Below are 23,162 nucleotides of genomic sequence, written 5' to 3'. Positions count from 1 at the left end.
CAATCAGGTGCTCGCACTGCACCGGCAATAAAAATGGCCCTTTGATTGAATAAGAGGGAGAGGCTGGTCTATGGAGGCAAATGCACTCTTATAAACTCACTGCCTGGAGTGTCGCGGAGACAGAAGACAAATCTATGTATTACAATGATGGAATTGGAGTTTATTTTTGTCTTATGGAAAATGTAGGGGTGATTATAGTAATTTGTCTTGTGGAAGGCCCGGGTGTGGATCTTGCTTGTTTCGTCTGCGAAGCAATGCTATTAGATGTCCATTGTTATAGCCGAAGAAATTATAGAGAGAGAATATGCACAACGTGGTAAATATTATGTTGAAGAAGCCCACCGGACTGTGGTTTTCACACATTCGTATCGTACTGTGAATGGCTGTTTCTTTTGCCTAAAAAGCAAACTGAACAACAAACAAATATGCAATTCTGGCCACGCAAGAATCTGGGGAACACACATGTATACATAAGTGCAGTCCATTTACATTAGGCAATATACCTATCTCAAACCCTACCCTCTTTTATTGATCCTCCAATCACACCCGTTGCTTCCCTAGGGTTTGAATTGTAGGAGTGTGGGCAGTCTGAAGAGGATCTGACTGGATACACATGAAGCATCGCTGCATGTAGCTCCAGAAGCAGCCTGTATTCAGTGCACTGCCTCTGGGCATGTTGGTCATAACCACTTAACTGGCACTGGGTCCTAGACCAGGGGTTCCCAAACTTTTCAGGCCGGGACCCAGAAAAGAAGGCGTCAGAGAGCCGCGGCCCAATGCACATCGTCAGGCTTTTTTTTTTTTTTTTTTTGCCAGGCGACCGATTTTTTAAGCCAAATATCACTTCAATCCTATTAAGTTAGTTCAAGTTAGTTATTCATTTATATGTGCTATTTATGAGAGGGCTTTTCGTTTTTCGTTCGTTTTTCGTTTTTGTTTATTTATTAAGTTAATATAAAACCATATAGTCACATTTTAGAATACAATAGAATAGAATTTTAGAATACAACTAGAAACACTGTCCTGGCCTGCTTCTAAGTTCAGTGGCCTGACATTTTTATTTAATTTTTTTTTTTTGAAAATCATCTCGCGGCCCTCCCGTGGCTGCTCGCGGCCCACCTTTGGGTCGCGACCCCGACTTTGGGAACCACTGTCCTATACGACCGGTTTTGCACTCACGGCACTTTGGCCTAGTTTTTAAGGTGATCCAATGATTTTATGCCAATGAACCAATACATTGCTTGAAAGCTAATATTGTCACTGTTCGATTGATACCCTACTCAGGGTATTAGGTGCTGGAAATCTCAGAGAATAAGACAAAACAACCAACGAGCGTCATTCAGAAAAAGTTACCATTTCGGTTTCGCCTTCCGGTAATCGGTGCAAATCACGTCTGACTGGTGAAAATGATTGGCCACTTTTGTAGCCAATGGAAATCTGCAAATGGGGATATATGACTCGAATGTCGTTTTCCCCGGAGAACCACCCGTTATTCCACTGCGTAACAGAGAAGACCACGGCCGACGAGTTATCCCTTTTCTCTGCGTAATAGTCATTGTGTGCACTCCAGCCGCGTAAATCCCGCTGATGGAGGAAATAGTCAACTCAAAGGTAAATAAGCTTGATTCTGTCTGTTTCCAAAAGCTTGCAAAGTTTAAGAAACGTGTCTTCAATATGGTATTCAAGTTTCAAGTTTCAAGTTTCTTTAATAGTTGTCATACAGAAGTACAGAATACTTTTGTACAAAATGCTTCTTACTGTTGCGCTCCAGAGACTGTGCAAGACAAGATAAGTATGAAATAAAAACATAGTAAAATTAGAAGTAAAAAAAAAGAGGTCACAGTGTTCAGTTTAGACATATGTACAATGTTCGATGCAGAATAGACGTAGTTACCATACAATATACAATACTGTGCAGTGTACTAATATACAATACTATATAGTGCAAGGCAGAAATGGAGAAATGGGACGAGGTGCAATTTAGGTACAATTCACAGTAGCTGTACGAGTTGTAGTGCAAATCCTTTATCAATAAATATAAAGTGTAAGTGTGTTTGTGTGATCTAAAGTGTGGAGAGTGGGTGCTGCAGTGTGTTGTTTGTTTGAGTGAGTGTGTGCGTGTGGGTGTGTGTGCTGTGTGCATTTGATGGTTGTTGCATAGTGATTATTGTTCGTTTAGCGATTATTGTTCGTTTAGCAGCCTGATGGCCTGGGGATAGAAGCTTCTTCTGAGTCTTTCTGTGCTCGCCTTAAGACTCCGGTATCGCTTGCCTGACCGCAGCAGTTCAAAGAGGCAGTTGTTCGGGTGGCTTGAGTCCTTAATAATTCTCTTAGCCTTCCCCTTGCACCGCTTGTTGTAAATGTTCTGGAGGGTGGGAAGCCCCCCTCCAATTGTGCGTTCGGCTGAACGTGTCACTCTTTGTAGTCTGCTACGGTCTTGTGCAGTGCTATTCCCAAACCAGGAGGTGATGTTGCCGGTCAGGATGCTCTCTATTGTACATGAGTAGAAGTTCCTAAGGATCTTCTGACTGACTTGGAACTTCCTTAGGCACCTGAGGAAGTAGAGGCGTTGTCGTGCCTTCTTCACAACACTGTCAATGTGTGTGGTCCATGTCAAGTCCTCGGATATGTGGGCTCCGAGGTACTTGAAACTGTTCACTCTCTCAACCGGTGCCCCGTCGATGCTGAGGGGGCTGTAGTCCTTGACCCCCGACCTCCTGAAGTCCACAATCATCTCTTTTGTTTTGCTGACGTTCAGGGAGAGGCAGTTCTCCTGACACCACTGTGACAGGTTCTCTACCTCTTCCAGGTAGGCCCTTTCGTCGTTGGCAGAGATCAGGCCCACCACTACTGTGTCATCAGCAAATTTGATGATGGTGTTGTTGTTCCGCTGTGCTACGCAGTCATGTGTGTACAGGGAGTAGAGGAGGGGGCTCAGAACACAGCCCTGGGGGGCCCCTATGTTGAGCGTGATGGATGAGGAGGTGCAGTTGCCGGCTCTTACCACCTGGGGTCTGCCCGTCAGGAAGTCCAAGACCCACTGGCACAGGTCATAGTTCAAGCCCAGGTCCCTGAGCTTGGCTATGAGTTTGGAGGGGACTATGGTATTGAATGCTGAGCTGTAGTCGATGAACAGCATTCTCACATAGTTCCCCTGCCTCTTGTCCAGGTGTGATGCTGCTGTGTGCAGCACATGGGCTATGGCGTCCTCCGTGGACCTGTTGGGGCGATATGCAAATTGCAGAGGGTCCAGGTTGATGGGGAGGGAGGAACAGATGTAGCCCTTCACTAGCTTCTCAAAGCACTTCATGGCTATGGAGGTGAGGGCTACAGGGCGGTAGTCGTTGAGGCAAGCGGGCGTAGATTTTTTGGGTACAGGGATGATGGTGGACTTCTTCAGACAGGTGGGGATGACAGCCTGTTCCAAGGACAGGTTGAAGATGTCAGTGAATACCGGGGCCAGTTGGTCGGCACAGACTTTTAGGACGCGGCCGGGGATGCCGTCCGGTCCTGCTGCCTTCCTGATATTCACTTTTTTAAAGATCCGTCTCACCTCATGCTCTGTTACCCTGAACACTGAGTCTCCATCAGCAGACCCCCCCCCCCCCCCCCATTGCCGTGGTTTGTAGGCTGGTGTTGTTATTCACAGCCTCAAACCTCGCATAGAAGGAATTGAGATCATTTGCTAAGGAGATGTCACTGTTCAGTTTGAGGGGGGTGCCTTTGTAGTCTGTCATTGTTCTGAGGCCCTGCCACATGCCTCTAGAGTCAGCCTGTTCAAACTGAAGTTCAACTTTATCCCTGTAACGCCGTTTTGCCTCTATTACTGCTCTCCTGACGTTGTATCTTGCCATCTTGTGTTCTTCCATGTTGCCTGTCACCAGCCCGGTGTTGTATGCTGATGTGCGCACTTTCAGAGCCTCACGGACGGATTTGTCTACCCAGGGCTTTTGATTTGGGTAGATTTTAATTTTGGTGGAGGGGATTGTTTCTTCTACCTGAGTACAGACATAGTCAATCACTGTTTCGGTGTATTCGTTAATATTGGCTGTGTTATCACGGAATACACTCCAGTCTGTGCATTCCAGTACAGCTTGGAGTGACTCCTCTGACGTCACGGCCCAACGCTTAACCTCTCGCGAGACCACCGGCGTTCGCTTGAGACTTTGTTTGTACTTTGGCAAAAGAAATATTGCGGCGTGATCGCTTTTACCGAATGGACTAAGAGCCTGTGACTTGTACCCATTCTTAAATTGCGAGTATACATGGTCTAATATGTTCTCGCCTCTGGTGGGACAGGTCACATGCTGATAGAAATTCGGCAACACCTTTTTAAGACGCGCGCTGTTGAAATCACCCAAAACCAAAATGGCAGCGTCAACATTAGCTGCCTGGAGTTTGTTTACCTCGTCGTGAAGTTTTGAAAGTGCGACCCCAGTGTTCGCGTGTGGTGGAATGTACACTCCGATGAGGATGATGGACGTTAACTCTCTTGGGAGGAAGAAGGGTCGACATTTTATCGTGATAAACTCCAGGTCTGGGGAGCAGTGGTTAGACAGTTCCTTTGTGTTGCCTAAATCGCACCACTCCTTGTTTATCATGAAGGCAATGCCGCCTCCTTTCTTCTTTAATGACTCTTCTGCCGTCCGGTCCTTGCGGAGAACGAAGAAGTGGTCTGCCGGTTCTATTGCGTGATTCGGGACATCTGGACTCAGCCAAGTTTCTGTGATCCTGTATGATAAAGTGGCTTGGTCTTCTCTGGCAGAGAGGCAAAATAAACATTGTTATCTGTTTATCTGCAAGGCCATTGTCCGAAAAATTACCACTTTATATTACAACGTTGCTAGATTGGTACTATGGACCCTATCTGACATGCTCAGATGACTGGCTTATGCTTAAGGTCCCCAGAGTGCAGACTAAGCTTGGAAAGGCAGCCTTTTGTTTCAGTGCACCAGCTTCATGGAATGATCTTCAAAAAACAATACCCTACTAACCTATATGACCGGTTTGATTACAAATCTCCCTATTTTAGTTTGTGATTGCTTTTAATTTTGTAAATAAATGAGAGCTTGCTCTCAATGATTGAAATATAATTAACTGAAAAAAAACAAGATTTACTTTGTTCCATAGCCCATCCCTTTGTTGCTTCCGGTGTTGGTTATGTTGCAGATTTCAGCACTAATACTCTAAACTTAAAGGGGACATGCATTGCTATTCCTTGCACTATTTGGGCTACTTTACACAATTCCTGTGAGTCTATTGAACACATCTGTAAGGTTTATTTAAAAAAAAAAAAATCATTGTTTTATATTTCTAATGGAGTACTCAAAAGCATCATTTTCCAGCCTCTGGATTTCAGGCTGTTATTGGATGGGCTCCGCCCATAAGCACTTTCAGTGACAGTCACCCACACAGCGTGATACATACGAGAGAGAGCGAGCAAGAGAGAGAGAGAGAGAGAGAGAGAGAGAGAGAGAGAGCGAGAGAGGGAGAGATGTGGCAATGTGTGTAATGCTCTGACGAGGGAGAGAGAGAGAGGAGAGATGCGTCCCCGATACACACGCATTCAAGTTTGTGTGTGTGTGTGTGTCCAACGAGGGAGAGAGATGGCGCACACACATTTACACACACTTCTGCACAGTCCATCCCGCCGTCCCTCTCTCTATCTCTCTCTCTCCCTCTCTCTCCTCGCTCGTTCTCTGCCTGTCAAAACCCGTTTGAGGAAGTGTCGGGTTACACTATGCTTACGTCCCCGACACACACGCAGTCAAGTGTGTGTGTGTGTGTGTGTCCGACGAGGGAGAGAGATGGCGCACACACATTTACACACACTTCTGCACGGTCCCGCGACTCCCGCCGGTCCCTTTCTCTCTCTCCCTCTCTATCTCTCTCTCTTCCCTCTCGCTTGTTCTCTGCCTGTCAAAACCCGTTTGAGGAAGTGTCAGGTTACACTATGCACTACAACCATAGAGGGGGCGTTACTGCAGTTCAGTACCCTATTCACGTCAGGAATACCGTCAAATCAGAACGTATGAGTGAGGGAAGATCTCGTGAACTCGAGACTAGAGTCACTATGGTAATTAGAGACACAGACCCATTGATACTAACCCCTATTGCTATAAAACAATTGTAAATACTGAAAAAAGCCATTTATAATGCATGTCCCCTTTAATATTTTTGTTTGTGCTTTTGGGGGGAAGTTGAGCAAAATAATGTAATTTTTTTTCTTGCCACAGTGGTTCAACCACAGTTAAATAAATACTGGCAAACTGCAACACATCCTTTGGATATTATTTCCAGGTACCTTTTCCAGGAATATGCATTTCAGCTGGGTCTTCTGAGGATTCTGTTGTGGACTCTCAATTACTAAAGCACAGCATGGAATGCATGGTTATCTAAATGGATGTGAGTAAACACGGGTCTGAGGTATCAAAGCAGCCTCAAGCCATCATTCTACCTCTGTGGAGCTGGAAGATAGGCAGGGATCGCTTTAGCAGGTGCTTCTCCTGACTAATTTCCCCATAGAGTTCAATGGGAAAATTACTGTCTGAGAAAAACAATGGAACGTGAACCCACCAAAACATTACAGATTATCCTGTATGGCGTCGGAAGAAATTCACTGTGCTTTCATTTGGTGTTTTGATTGTGAAAGCAAGGCATTGTGGGGCAGACTCACTCTCTCTTTCTTCAGCTAGCTAATTAGTGCTTCCTGCTTGGAGCGACTGGGGATTCTGCACCCCCCTTTCCGTTAAAGGGAAACGCAGGTGTTTATGATGTTGTATTTGTCTGCCTGTCTGACTAGATTTCACCAAAGCAGTATGAATCATGTGGACAGCCATTTCCCCCATTTGTCTCTGCAGTCACAGACTAATTAATAGACATCTGTTTTGATTATTTAGGAGAAAAATAACTTTATGCATGCCACTGGCTTGCAATCTGAGTCACACAGGTGTACTGCGCGTGTTAGGCAAACCTGTCATCTTACTGACACTTCGATGAATCACTGCAATTGACAGGAGGCAAATGCCCAGCTTTGCATGAAGGACGTTCTGAGTGACTACGCACAATCTCCATGCAGTGGACGGTGACCAATTAACGATGGGGAAATAAAGCCCAAGGAAGTGACCGTCCAGAGCGCAGTCGAAGGACAGCGTGTAGGACCTTGACTTTGAACCGCAACCTCAACATCTGCATATGTGCAATCAGGCAACCAATGAGACAGAACAGATCTAAGTGGGACTGCGACTGGGTGTCAAGGACGCCTACTGTCGGGAGTCCATCTGGAAAATAATGGTCTATTATCGCTACTAAGCGCAGCAAGTTGTTATGTTGGAAGTAGTGTTGTTGTAACCGCCTTCACTAATCAGACGAGAACACATCGCCATTAACCCCTTAAGCCCGACAGGCCCGGTACTGAGCAGAGATTAATTTCATGCCATAAATAGATCAGTAGATCAGTCCGTATTAATACATTTATTTTTCAAATGTAGCCAAGAGTAAAGACCCTAACCCTATCAAAACAGCAGTCAAAGTGTATTAGCGAAATATACGTTTATAGAAATCTCAGCGCATTGCATCGGCAACTGGATGAATTAGACGAGAGGAAATGGCGCCGTCATGAATGTCCTAAGAAAGAGGAGACCCAGGGATTTTGATGATTTGATGTCGAAATTTCATAAAACTACACTACCCAGCTCACACCAGCCTCTGTCTAAGCTTTCTGTGAACGTCTACAAATAAACTGCATCACAATCTGGTGAAAAATGGCGGAGCTATGGACATTATACAAAAGCACTGTTCTTACAGCAGATTTCATTCACAGTCTTTGCTGCCCTGTAACGGGAAACTGGTGGTACTAAATCCAGATTTACCTCTGCCATTGGAAACTAATTTATAGGCCTGATATTCTATATTCATATTTCAAATTGCATGTGTCCGGATGGCGAAATTCAGTACTGTATCTACTATCTACAAAAAAACGTGTAAATCATCTGCCCTTTATTAATTGTCCCTTTATTCATTTTGCACAATGTTTCTGACACTGGGAATACATTCCCCGATGTCCATATATGTCCCTAGATACCAGGAACATGCTAATAGACCTTGTAGAAGTGGAGCAATCTTCCATTTACTTGGGTATGTACTTTTAGGTGCATTTTCTTAAAATATGGCTAGGGCTTAACTCAATGGAGGCCAAACCCGAGATAAGTCGGGTTAACTCACCAGCGGTTGGGCGCCAGACCAGAGATTTCTTGGGTTTTGGTCGTTTATTCCTTTATTCAATATTTCTATTCATTATTCATCCAGGGACCTTGGTGTTACCATAGAGAATGAGTCTGAGGTCGCCAAAGTGCAATACCGGCCGCATCCAGCTAGACGGCGGTATTGAGCACCCTTTGTAACCTTGTATCTTAGCCTGTGTAACGGCCAAATGTCTCCGGTCTCACTTTTCCTTGTTGGCGGATTGGAGCGGTTCTCCCAGTTCCATTGAAGCGGGTCAAATATCCCCGATCCATATGTTGTGGTGGGTTATGCCGTGGACCAAATGTACCAGATGGCGATCAAACAATTGGAATATTATTTTTGGAATACGCCCGATCACAGGTATGGACTATCTGACGTCAATTTTAGCTTGATTGTGCAATCGGGCTGATAAGCGTTTTTAGTGTTCAATACGAATGCCGTTACTGCCAATCAAATACTCCGAAACGACCCCCCCCCCCCCCCCCTTTCATGCATTTATGATGAAACATAATACCTATGATATAGATTTGATTTAAAAATAACAGCGTGTACAGGCAAGAAACAGCAACATCTATACTAGAATTGACATATAAGACTCAGCATTTCGGGAATTACCCCAGACCGCTCTAAAACCATACTTATATTCACCACGGTATAACACGGAACGTATGTATGGATTTTTTTTTCACATATTGAACGATAGATAGGTGATGTAAAATGGGCCATAGTATTGTATCCATAGAATATAGCTCTACAAACAAGGTGACGCACTCCTATCTTTTAAAGGCCAACTTGCAGGTTAAACCCTACTCTGCAATTATGGGTAGTTTACATCATTGGTATCTAATTTAATTATTAATTTGTTTCCATTTGATGCCGGAAATGCCACTCAGAAAGGGTTAAAAAGGTCCACGCACGAATAACATGCACGGAGCGAATCAAAAAGCGGATCAGACGCTAGCACGGCCGTGACGTCACTTCAGGCAACTTATGCCTTATGCCCGTCCGGGTCATAGTACTACTGGCTATATGGCTATATGGCTATATGGCTCCTGCTAACGTTAGCATTATGTCTACTGTCGTGAACCATTTTAAATCGGGCCATGCAAAAGAGTTTGGGGAACGAGTAAAATGTGCAGGTCCTCTTCTCAGACCTGTGGGGCAAAGCACTGCACACACATCATGCCAGCTAGCAAGCTACACGTCCCGGCATGTTGATACGATAGTAGCCCTTTAGCCCCACTCGGTGCATCAGTCACGATAGCTATGAGCTAACTAACGTTACAAGCTCAAACACCTTATAACTACTACTATTGTCGTGTCCATAAGTTCCTAGGCAGAATACTTGTGAGGACAAAGGTATACAAAGAGGAGAGAACCATTTTAAATCGGGCATTCATGCCGGCTAGAAACCTACGCGTCGAGGCATGTTGATAAGCATGAACCGGTTGGTATTCGATGTTGATAAGCATGAACCGGTTGGGATTCGAATAGACGCAGCCCCACTCGGTGCATCAGTCACGATAGCTATGAGCTAACTAACGTTACAAGCTCAAACACCTTATAACTACTACTATTGTCGGGTCCATAAGTTCCCTGGCAGAATACTTGTGAGGACAAAGGTATACAAAGAGGAGAGGAGAGAACCATTTTAAATCGGGCATTGTTATGAGTTTCGAGAATTCTGGCTACCAAGCTAAGCTAAGCTACGTTAGCTAACTTAGCTAGCTACTAACGTTATATACACAATATGTACAACGACACAATGATTTGCATTATTACAAATATGGTAACGTGGTTGTGGCTTTTACAAATAGTGGTTAGCTTTAGAGATGAATGGCTATGATCACGGAGCAATAGTGTTAGGTGAAACAGATACATTTTCATTCATCACTCCTCGGCTAGTAGTAGCAAGGCTCTCTGCTTCCTGCCACTAGCTGTGTGTGACTCTCAGAGCCCCTCACTGCCCTGCACCTGATGTGACGTCAGCATTAAGATGACACACGCACGTTATTGATCCATGGATTAAAATATGCATGTGCGTGGAGCTTGTGGTTTGGTCGACAAAATGTTTGATAAAAACGCTAAAACTGGGTCAATTTCGATACGTTTTTTTCCCCTCTTCATGAAAGTCAGCGTTGGCCTAGTCACATTGTTTATTGAACAAAAATACAACCTGCAAGTTGGCCTTTAAAGCGTGGCCTTGCTATGACGGGCTCCGTCTAATAGCTGGCGCCGAATGAGTTAAGAGGTTAACACATTCACGACCATTGGAATTCCCCAGATAGCTAAATCTATATTTTATATTATAGCTATGGATACAATATCATGTAATATCATCATAATTTTTCCATCCATACGTTCCCGTTTTATACCGTGGTGAATATGAGTGTTATTTCGGAATGATCGGGGCTAATTCTAATATTTATAAGCTGTGACGTGTATTATACCAAATCCATTAGCGTTTTGTCCCTACACACGCTACAATAAAAAAATCAAATGCTGATTGATGAATATGATCGGTATTATGTGGGGGGGGTCGTTTCTGATTAATTGATTGCCAATAACGGCATTCGTTATTACCACAGCATACACTGATCAGGGGGATGGCTATGAAATCCTTGCACGATCAAGCTGAAATTGATGTTAAATTGTCCTTACCTGTGGCCGGTGGGATTCCAAAAATAATATTCCAATTATTTGATTGCCATCTGGTAGATCATATGTCCATTTGGCCCACGACATAACCCACCACAGCATAATGAATCGGGGGTCTCGAAAACTATTCAATGTGATCGGGTGAAGCCCTAGGTTCAGGTTAGTAGAAAAGAGCGCCCGGAGCATTTTCAGTGTGGCACCCGGTCTGGAACAGGGGTTACTGCATTCTCAATACAGCGCCACTAGCAGGATCTGGCCGGTACTGCACCTTCGGAGTCCCAATATGCCTTTTCCAGGCAAAATACAGCTCTGTGACATTGAATAGGGTATTAAAAGCATATACGTTTTTGGCCGTCAACCGCTGGCTCCCAATAACGTATACGTGGTTCGCCAGGAATGTGTTAATACAGCGACAGCCTGGGGGTAGTAGACACCAGGGGGAGGCTGGTAGAGAAGACATTCACGCCTGGGAGCCCAGTACAAACAGTCTACACTCTTAGCCCCCGGCGGTTCCAGTTGGGCCTTGGTTTTGGTGATATTTGAAAGTATAGAGAGAGAGAGAGAGAGAGAGAGAGAAAGAGAGAGAGAGAGAGAGAGAGAGAGAGAGAGAGAGAGAGAGAGAGAGAGAGAGAGAGAGAGAGAGAGAGAGAGAGAGAGAGAGAAATATGTATACAGTTTAATGAGTATTCAAGCCAGGGGCACAGCACTAACAATGGGAAGTAGACCCATTTTAGTGCTACCCTTCTTGGTTATTTTTACTCTGCTTGTAAACGTCAAGAGGATAACAAGACCGACTGCCATCTGGCCCCTGATGGTTAGAGGGCAGCTCAGAGGCCTCTCTTCAGAGACACGTCCAAGGCCCCACGTGACGGTTTGTGTCTTACTTGGTTGAGACATGAAGAGAGTCCCTCTTGTTGTGGTCGTGTGGATCAAACCACCTCAAACTCACAATGCTGTGTCAGTAAGACACCTCTGATCTCCCATCCCACCCTTCACACACGTATGCACTCACACACACGCACGCGCGCACACACACACACACACACACACACACACACACACACACACACACACACACACACACACACACACACACACCTACACACACACACACACACACACACACACACACACACACACACACACACACACACACACACACACACACACACACACACACACACACAGTCTGCCGGCCACTGTTTCTTTGTCTTTGCCGTTTACATAAAACATTTTTGATGAGTAGCTCCGCTGCCGGGTTGTCTGCCGTCGCACACTTCCGAATTTCCCTTAAGGTAGACAAATTTAATAATGCAGACATTATGCAAATTACCTCATTAAGTAGAAAACACGTGGCAAAAAAGCAGACGCCTGCAAACATGATATGTTGTTTGTAGCACTTATAAACACTTATTCACCCAGCCTGCACTGTTTATCACAGCGGAGTCATGAAGAATGAATAAAAGTCCCTCAATTAGGTTATTATGCCCTTGATTATTATTGTACAACACACCCACCCCACCCAATTAATGATGAGAGCACGGCTGGCATTGTTCTTAGAGCTAAATATGCTGGAGCTGTAACTGACAGAATGCACTGTGTCTTTATTATTATATTATTATTATTATTATTATTGTCAGCAGCACTCTCTTTGTACTGGAGTGGCACACTGATAACTATCATCAAACAGCTGCTCTGCAATAATACCATAATACAATGCAGTAAGAATTGAACTTATTAGACGATCATTATTAGTTGAACCCTTGCACTGAAGAACCATTAAGACATTTTTTAGACGCCCCCATCGATTTGGCATTTGTGAAGTCAATCCATATCATTTGGTGTGAATGGGATACATCACAAGAAAGTACTCAGCCTCTACTGTCTTTAACTATGAATGAACACAACACTCTAACTCACCATCTTCAGATGATAATGTTTGAAAACCCTGTTCCTCTGAAAATCGTAAGTTATATAATTCATACTCTGGAGACTATATTTAATTTCAAACCTTTATCTAAACTCGAAAGGCAACTGAGGTTTCCCTTTTTTACAGTCACGGCGAGTGTACACACAGAGTTAAGCAAAACATACAGAGCTAAGCAAGGTTGGAGATCAAGGTTTTAAACTCAAGCTTTAAGGACTGATGGAGTTCATTCCATGAGCTAGGGGCATCATAGAAACGTTTACATTACCCTGTTCTGAGCAAACTCGAGGGAGCTTAAGGACCAGCCAGTCACTAGAACGGGTTCCATAGGTACCAAAATTCCTTTCCAATAATGATGTAGTATAAGGAGGTAGCATATCAATAAGGGCCTTAACCAACCTTCTCTTAAAGGACACAGTGATGAGTGTCTTATCTATCATTAGTGATGAATCTGAGGGCAGAGTGATATACAGAGTCCAGGGATTTAAGGGTTGAGGCTGCAGCATGCCTATAAATTACATCACCATAGTCCAGGACTGACAAGGAAACTGCTTCGACAACTCTCTTCCTACTAATCAAAGGAAAGCTGGTTCTCTTTCTGTGGGAAGATGATTTTCTGTTGCAACTTGAAGGGAAGTTGTCCACATGGAATTTAAATGTAAATTTCTCATCGAGCCACACACAAGATATTTATATTCAGTGATTCGCTCAATACTAGAACCACTTATGGTAGATATGTGTAAACCATCATATTCAATGGACCTCATTCAGCAACATTGTCGTAAGTTTCCTCATAAGGTTAAATAACCTTGTTGGAAGTTTGTAAGAGAAAACCTTACGTCCAGCACCCAGAGGCGTAGTGCGCCGACAACAACCTGGCCCTCAACACCAAGAAAACCAAGGAGCTCATTGTGGACTTGAGTGTGTCTCCAGCTTCAAATTCCTGGGAGTCCACATCTCCGAGGACCTCTCTTGGAATCTCAACACTTCAGCACTGGTCAAGAAGGCTCACCAGGGCCTCTTCTTCCTGAGGAAAGCCTACCTGTCCTCTCAGAATCTGGTGAACTTTTACCGGTGTGCCATTGAAAGCATAGCAATGTGGGGCGGCGTGGCTCAGGGGTAGAGCGGGGCGTCCAATGATCGAAGGGTTGGTGGTTCGAATCCCGCTCAAGCCCATGTCCATCCCATTGCCGTTGTGTCCTTGGGCAAGACACTTAACCTACTTGCCTCGTATGAATGTGTATGCATGTGAATGAATGTTGGTGGTGGTCGGAGGGGCCGTAGGCGTTGATTATTCGCCACGCTTCCGTGAGTCTGCCTCAGGGCAGCTCTGGCTGCAATAATTGTAGCTTACCACCACCGGTATGACTGTGTATGAACGAATAATGGACTCTGTGAAGCGCTCTGAGTCAGAGCAACAGTCAGTCAGAGAAGAGCGCTATATAAATCCAATCCATTATTATTATTAACTGCATCACAGTATGATACAGCAATTGCACTGCCTCTGACCAGAAAGCACTGTAGAGGGTGTTGTAACCACCCAACACATCATCGGTACACCACTGCCTACTATTGAGTCTATCCATCACAAACGGTGTCTGAGGAAGGCACACAGCATTGTCAAGGACACCTTCCATCCCAATCATAGACTGTTTTCCCTTCACCCCTCCAGGAGACACTACGGGAACCTCAGCTCCAAGTCAAGCAGACTCAGGAACAGCTTCTTTCCCTCAGCTGTCATCTCTCTGAACTGATTGATTGAACACTTTATTAACAGATTGCAGAATGGGTACAATACAGTACGGCTCAATACACACAATTGGTGATGGGATGGGATGGGATGCAGACCAGAGAAAGACTTTCGTCTTGTGTAAATCAGGGTCCCCCATTTTCAATTAATCGTAACATTTATGACATACACGACATACAGATAAATAGTACTGTTACTCTGTGCCACTTTGACAGAACCCCCCACCACCACCACCACCACCATATGAACTATGACTCCATTGCCTACGCCCTAGGCTCTGTTACCCATACTGCACAACTCGTCTCTGAACTATGTTGCCTATACCCAATGTATACCTACTGCTTTCACTGTATACCAATATACTATGTATGATAGCATGTACAATATATCCTTGCTTGTACACCTGCACATAATATATATTCTTATATTATATATATATTAAATATGTATTATCACCGCATATATACCTATCCTCGCCTGTCTGTACTTACCACATAGTCCTTTACTATATCTATATCTGTACATATCCTACTCTTACTAGTACACTGCTGGCCAGTAGTAGCCATACTGTCTTTATTAATTATACTACAACTCTGTACATACATCGGATTAGCACTACACCCAGTAGTACTAAATTGTATATTTTGTACCCAGTTTAACCACCTGTACATTGTATATTGCTGTTGCACTTTATTTCTATTTGCTACATGTGCACGCTGGTTGGATGCCAAACTTTTTTTTGTTGTACTGTACTTGTGCTGTATAATAACGCTAATAATTTGAATCTAATATAATCAAATTTTATCTAATAAACCAAGGGGAAACTAAACAAGGCAAAGAAATACAAAACGAACACAAGCAACCTATACTGGAATGCAGACTAACCAAAAATAAGGCTACCAAAGCTAAAATTAACCAACAGGTTCACAGACCACAAAATAATAATAAAAGGGCCCTGAATAACTGTAACATCTCAAGTTGTATCCACCCGCCACTTGATGAGTGATGGGACTCAGCTGGAGTAAATTAGCCAGGTGTTCAAGAGACTCTACAGGAATGGGTGAGTGGTACCTGATAAGGGGAACACGCATGAAGAAATGAATGAATGAATGAGATAACTTACCTATATGAACCCAATGTTTTACATGGTATGACTGTATGAATGTAACAATACATGTACCAAATACAACAATAATAATAATGACCAACCTATCTATGTAATTGTTTTTAAAAGAACATTTCTCCAGGCAAACCATCACAAATTCACGTTCAAGGATGTACTTTGCTTTGTGATGAAGGAGCAGAAGAACGGGCATAATAGCAAGGATGTCAGCAAGCAGCGCACAATGTCTTTTCAACATGATTCGTTTTTGTGTGTTGAAAGAATAGCACTTGTTTTTCAATGTGTACATAATGTAAATATCTGTAGATGACAGCATCTACTCTGACAGATCTATAGATCTTAAAAGTGGAGACAGCCAGTGTCTATCTTCACTCAGCTAGGCGGTGGGAGAGCCACAGACAGGCCCTGCTAGAGATAGAGCCGAGGTCATCGGCCGAGGTGTTAATATCAACAGTCAGCTAGGGAGGGGAGAAACCATTGCTATGGGGAGAGATAGAGAAAGAGTGGGTCAGAGGTGACAGGAGACATAGAGACGTGGTGGCTATGGGCTATCAGCCGTCGCTAGGGACTATACCTTATAGATGGGAGCTCTTCCGGTTTGACTCAGACTAGGAAACGAAGCTGACGTGTAGACATGTTGACAGAGAGACACCAGTGAGCTGGAGCGGTGGGGGTGGGGGAGGTGAGGCTCCTCCACGCTCCTGGGCCTGGAGGTAGCTAGCTTCGGCTAACAGGGGAGGCTTTTGCCTAACCACCAGGACTCAACCATTTCCGCGCTGATAACAGATTGAGACTGGTAGAATTTAAGGAATTCAATATACTTTTCAAAGACCTTTCAGAACTGTTTTCCATCTGGTACAGAAGCTATGTTTATGGGAATAAACATCAACATCCAGGAAAGGTATCATGTGTCGTTATTCTTCTGAGTCGAATGTATTACCGGGGAGAGAGAGGGTATCAGTCAGTACGATGAGTAAGAGATAAACACAACGCAGACATCATGGGAAACAGAGAGATTACTGGCTGAGGACCCGAAAATCCAACAGTGTGTACAGCAGGGGTTCAGGGTGCCGCAGTGCACAGATCTGCTCGATCAAACCGATCGCTGCACACCTGTGCATACTGGAGGAGAGGTTCGAGTCGCAGAGGCGAAGCGTCTGAACTGTGCAGATGGCTACATGTATGATGGCAGACTGCTAAAGTGATGGCCGGGAAAACATTGGGAAGGGGGACCAAAAACGCCAATACATGTTTTAAGACCATAAGAATAAAGAGCCTCAGTGGTATATAGGTGGCATGCTTGGTGGAATGTTCTGGAACTCTCTCGTATTTTGTGGCGTCACTAACGCGCTCTGCTGTGAGTTCTCCCCCCATATTGTGAATTAATGAAGGTTCTCTATGGATGTTGTCTTTGTCAGATCGGTTTCCTCAGAAGATTCTCCGGTAGCTGTATCTCTGGATGAACAAGTAACATCCTAAAGTAAAAACATCTCCGTCTGTTGTCTTTGTTTTCTTTCAGCACGTCCACGTCCACATACTCCCCAGGAAGGCAGGCGACTTTGAGCGAAACGACAGCATCTATGATGAGGTAACGTGGAGGTTTTTTAGATTTAGAAGAGTCTCTTGTATTGAGTCTTTTGAGCACATGCTATTCGGCAGGGTGTTTTCTTCCCGAAGAGCACATTTTTGGCATGGGTAGGCCTACTGTAGCCCCGTTAGGGTTCGGTCCGCTAGCCATGGCAGTGTCGGTGCTATGGTCCACCATATTGAGCGACCAGTTCACAGTGTCGGTGCTATGGTCCACCATATTGAGCGACCAGTTCACAGTGTCGGTGCTATGGTCCACCGTATTGAGCGACCAGTTCACAGTGTCGGTGCTATGGTCCACCTTATTGAGCGACCAGTTCACAGGATCACTCTACTCTGCAGCTGTTTGTTCTCATGAATTCACAAAGCCTGTTTTACACACGCCAACCTTTTTCTGACTACACAGGACCAAGGCAGCTTATCTTTCTTTCTTTTTTTCATCATTCTATGTATCTCCTTTTGATTCTATCTCCCTTTCCACAACCAAGAGCTCCTCATGGAACTATGTTTTGTAACACGCAGACAGACAGACAGACAGACAGACAGACAGACAGACAGACAGACAGACAGACAGACAGACAGACAGACAGACAGACAGACAGACAGACAGACAGACAGACAGACAGACAAGTGTGTGTGAGGCTCACACCAATGGGCAAACCCTACTGTTTTTGACCATAGAAACAAACCAGAAACACAAAAGCCTGGATACTTAAAAGTACTGTACAACATAGACCCATATTAGATACAGCTAGGTAAATATATCACAGAACACACTGGGTGCATATAACCCAGCAAGTTGGGTTAATCATTTACCTCAAATGCAACTTTAATGTAGTGGAGCATTTTTTTTTTTAATGATTCACTTTTAATTAACACTTTGATTGCCTAAGGCTAAATTCATGATATACCATAGGTTGCCAGCTCTATTTGTCTATGGAGAAATTCCCCTTCTTTGCAGGGCTATAACTTTTTAAATTCTATTGCTAAATTGCCATTATTAGGGCCCATTCAATGACCTATATGTATTGTTCAGGGTGTATGAACGTTAAACTTTTTCATTCACATATTCATACTAAAATATGATCTAAAGTATAAGTATGTTTTCATCTCTTTCTGCAGCTTTCTCCAGAAGGTGATTTATAGCCCCAAATGCATTATATTGATGATCAAATACAGTTTGATAGCAATCGGCGCGATATAAAAAAAATCCAACTGGACGGACTTCTGGAAGTTACTACACGTTATCTGATGTTGACCGGATGGGCGAGGGGGCGTTTATAATTCCGTGGGCAGCGTTATACCATTCATCTAATGTGGGTCAAATGTTCATCAGATCAGTTAGTATAGAAGACATTGAAAAATAACGCTGAATCTTACCGTATCTTCCTCGCGCCGTTGGGCGATGAGCGTGGAGTATACATTTTCCTATTATGGGATGTTGGAATACCCGGTCCATTTCCAGGTTGTATAATGGTATATACGTCCAAATCATGTTGTTTATCGAGTTATTGGCAACGGATCGCTATGTATTGTGACGAGCTAGAGTGCCGGGACCTTTACCGAGTGCCCGGAAGTAATATGGGAGAACAGCACATCGTCCAAGTAACTTCCTGTTAGGCGATTGCGCCGATCGGCCACCAGATGGCGCTCTTGAACCGCTAGAGGGTTCAGTGGGGCTTTTTGGTGGGTCTCAGGCCAGCGGATGGGAAATATGAATCCGATCACAGATTTTTGAAATATTGATATCAAAGACGAGTTACGGCGTCTTCGGCAACTTGAGCATGGCGGGGAAGGACGCCTAAACACGTCTCCCGGCAGTTAAAGTGTTAACACATTCGGGGCCATTGGGATGCGTCTAATAAATCTCTAGACTAGAGGACCGGCAAATGTAAACAGACTTGGGGCTGTTTGTAGAGCTAAATCTATACTTTATAGTATTGCTATCTGTCCATTCTCATTGTCAATTGGGACCATAAACCGTCCCTTCAAAATGGATTAAAGAATTTTTTTTTCATCAATACGTTCTCATTTTATAGCGCCGTGAATATAAGCGTTATACGGCATTTGGTCTAGTATATTTCCTGGAAGGCGAGATAAGCGGCTAATAGCTACTAACGTTATATCCAATGGCATTTCCGTTATACAAAAGCTACAGTTAAAACTCAAACTGCATATGATCGGTATGATCCTCAAGCATGTATGCATGAAAGGGGGGGGGGGGGGGCGGGGGACGCCGTTTCTGATTATTGATTACCAATAACCGTGTTCGTCTAAGTAGCCACATACGCTGGTCGGCTGGTTGAGTATCATAGCAAGCTTTGATCAGCATGTAATTTACGTGAAAAAGATCTTACCGTGAGCCGGTTGGATCCCCCCGAGCATTACCCCATTATCGATCGTCATCTGGTAGATCGATATGTCCATTGGCTGATGATAAATCCCCTTATTGCATAGTGAAATCCGCAATCCAAAATGTATCCCGTGCAACAGACAATAGCTATCGCTTCAGATGAGTAGAAAACTACATTAGAGATCCAAAAAAAAAGAGACAACTTCTGCCACAGGGAACACTCTATTATCGCGATAGCGCCCCTAAGAGGATCTGGCCAGTATTGCAAGTTGGCTAATTCAAAGAGTAGGGTACATCTGCAGTGCAGCTCGGCGACCTTGAATAGGTTATTAAAATGTAATAAAAGCCAAAACAACTTGCCACGGATATATCCGTGCTTCTGTCCACAACGGGTGGAATCGAAACACGTATATATCCGCTGTTCGTCCCCATTGTGGTAATGATTAATATTGGACACCTTGTTATACGCTACAAAATATAATCTGAATAACATTGCCTTGTCATAATATTGGATTTTCTGGACTGTATAATCAAAGCCTCTAGATGGCGCTATACACATGAGAACAGTCAATCGTTCAAAAGAAGATCATTTGCGAGTTAACAACTGCCGCTCTTGTCAAGACAAGTTGAGGCATATCTCCCACAACAGATGGCAAGCAGTAAATGTCATGAGAATTTTTTATTAATTAAACATTTTCCAATGGATGTGCACAATGAATAGAATGTGTATTTCTTTTTTGGTATTAATTTATCAAATTCTGGAGTGTGTATAGAGCAAATGGAGAGCAGCAGCACTACACACACCACTGGTGATCTGGAGACAGAAGCAGAGTTTTGCCTTCAATGTCTCAGTCTCATACAGATTCAAACAGAGACACAGACACACACTATAGACACACACACACAACCACACACAACCACACACACACACGCACGCACGCACATATGCACGCACACACACAGACACACACACACACACACACACACACACACACACACACACACACACACACACACACACACACACACACACACACACACACACACACAACAACCACAAACGACAACAGTCATAAGCAGTTAAAGTGGAATGCCTTTTTTGTGTGCTTCAACTTTTTTAATCTATTTTTTCTCCCCCTTTTTCCGTATTTTTATCCCATCCCAATTTTGTCGTTATGCCAATTCCCTTCCTGGTCGTTGCACGCATTTGCCCCCTACTGTCGGCCTGGGGAGGGAGAAGACTACCACATGTGGAGTCAGCCAGCCGCTTCTTTTCACCTGACAGCGAGGACTCTCACTGGGGGAATGTAACGCGTGGGAGGATCACGCTATCTCCCCCAGATCCCTTCTCTGCTGAACAGGCGCCCCGACCGACCAGTAGGAGTCACTGTTTACAACGACCAGGACACATACCCCACCGGCTTCCCACCCGCTAACACTGCCAATTGTGTTAGTAGGGACCACTGACCAAGCCGGAGGTACCGCTGACAGCTGGATTCGATCCCAGAGTCTCTGCGGTGGTAGGTGAGCGCTTAGTCCGCTGCGCTACCTAGCCGCTCCCTGCCGTGCTTCAACTTTCAATACAACTTTTCATCATCTGATCATACCAGGACAATTTAAGTGACATGAGTGGACAATCCCAAATTGGATTTTACTCATTATGAACCGAAGCGCCAGGCTGCATGCATCCCAAAGTGGTTAGACTTGCATTGTGATCAGAACCTAGTCTGGACTCAATCCAGCCCTGATGAGCATAATATGCCATGTAAACAGATGGAGAGGGACCATGGGGAAAATATGGGCAGACAAGGGGGTTGCATCAAGGATGCAACGGGACATTTCCAGATCAAGTGTGGACAACTTTCTGCTTGGTAAATAGTAAATGGACTGCATTTATATAGTGCCTTTATCCAAAGTGCTTGACAACTTATGCCTCACATTCACACATTAGACACATGATCCCAAAGGCTAACAAAGGTTTGGCTAACAAGGCCACGGCCTGGTTGTTAAACCTGAAGATGTATCATTTCAATCAATTTTAACTGCTATTGTGAGTGCCACTTGGCCCAGCAGCTCTCATGGATGGGAAATGTTATGCAAGTTATTACAGATGTTAGAAGCATATAAATAACATAACATTACTATGTTGGTATCTGGTTACCGAAGTCCCCGGAATGTGAATGAATTGTGAGAGTTGAATTTGAAAGCATGCTTTGAATTTCGATAGTCACTCAAGTTCATGACTGTAAAATTGCATTTCAAACCTCTACATTCAAATACAATTTGTGCAATTCAAATTTTGAATGTGTTTGACTTTTTTCAAATTGTGCTATTCAAGTTAATGCAATTCAAATACTTTTTTTTGTTTGCATTATGTTGCCACATTAAAACCATATTTATCATTTTTCAAATTGAAATAAAATCCTATCATGTATTATCCCTATTCTTCCCCCAACTTTCCCAAGCTGTGCAAACCGGAATCGGTAGACCTTTTAATACGAAAATCTCTTGTATGGCAGTTTTAGATGTGGAAGGGTCATGTTCATGTGTGGATATAGGCTATGTTCAGCTCACACACAGCAGGAGAATAGCAGTTTGGCGGTATTTCCCTCAAGTCTCCAAGCGTGACATTGTTCCAAGTAAGAGGCCTCTGAGTAACAGAGCAGGAATATGAAAACACCATCTGCAGCTAATGAACTGGATCACCTGTGGCTCCTAATAACTTTAATTAAACATATGAGAGATGAGGTTGAACAAATATCAGCGAGCTCTACAGCCCCGAGGAGTTGGAATCACCAAACCAATGAACCACAATACTTCAATAAGAAAATAATGAACATGCCTTTCAGGCTGTTTTAAATTTCACTGTGACATTTAGAATTTGTAACAAGAGAGTCTGCGGCAAATGAATATCAATGACTGGTGAGTTTGATATGAATATTCTAATAACCACGTCTAATAAAAACGAACTTGACTATACTTCCCCCCATCGAGCCAGAGGGGCAGAACTGGAACGCGGCTTCTGCAGCAGAGCCCCACCAGCGAAATATAAATAGGTTTGTTTTTAATTTGCATGTGATCATAAGGGTTATTGTGAGAGCAGCGGCAGCCATACCATTTATATTTTCCATGTCACACCCGGCAAATGAGAACATTTTTCTTGGAGGTGTTTGGCTTCGCGGTGAATAATCACCCGGTGTTTGTCCCCCACATACCTTACCCACAGTTAAGTGTTTTATAACCCAGACATAACACATTTATTTGTTCATAAAGACTATTTAAGAGGCAATAGAACATTTGAACTACCTTTCTTCTCTTTTCACAGTGTGAGACTAGTGGGACGGAACATTGCCCAAGGCTTCCAATCTCATTGTTTATTTAAATTATTTCGCATTTTCTATGATTTTGTAAGTGAATAGATGAGTTTCAAATGATCAAATTCACTAGGGGAAAGTCATCAAGTCATCTCGTTTCTCTTTGTAGATTGTCACCAGCAAGCAGTTCAAACTTCTGATGTCAG

The 23,162-nt window shown here is 43.8% G+C and overlaps 1 protein-coding gene across 1 annotated transcript in view; it reads left to right on the top strand.

Annotated features, from left to right (window-relative positions):
* fhit (fragile histidine triad diadenosine triphosphatase) overlaps window positions 1-23,162 on the top strand; it is a 251,822-nt gene that overhangs the window by 72,153 nt on the left and 156,507 nt on the right. Inside the window, exon 4 of the mRNA XM_084316078.1 lies at window positions 17,222-17,290. Within this exon, the coding sequence (XP_084172204.1) occupies window positions 17,222-17,290 (69 nt within the window). The remainder of the gene's footprint in view (window positions 1-17,221; window positions 17,291-23,162) is intronic.

Source organism: Notolepis coatsorum (assembly GCF_963971535.1).
Source record: "Notolepis coatsorum genome assembly, chromosome: 6".
In the NCBI taxonomy this organism is placed as follows: domain Eukaryota; kingdom Metazoa; phylum Chordata; class Actinopteri; order Aulopiformes; family Paralepididae; genus Notolepis; species Notolepis coatsorum.
The sequence above is the reverse complement of the archived record's forward strand: the minus strand, read 5'-3'. Positions and strand labels throughout refer to the sequence as shown.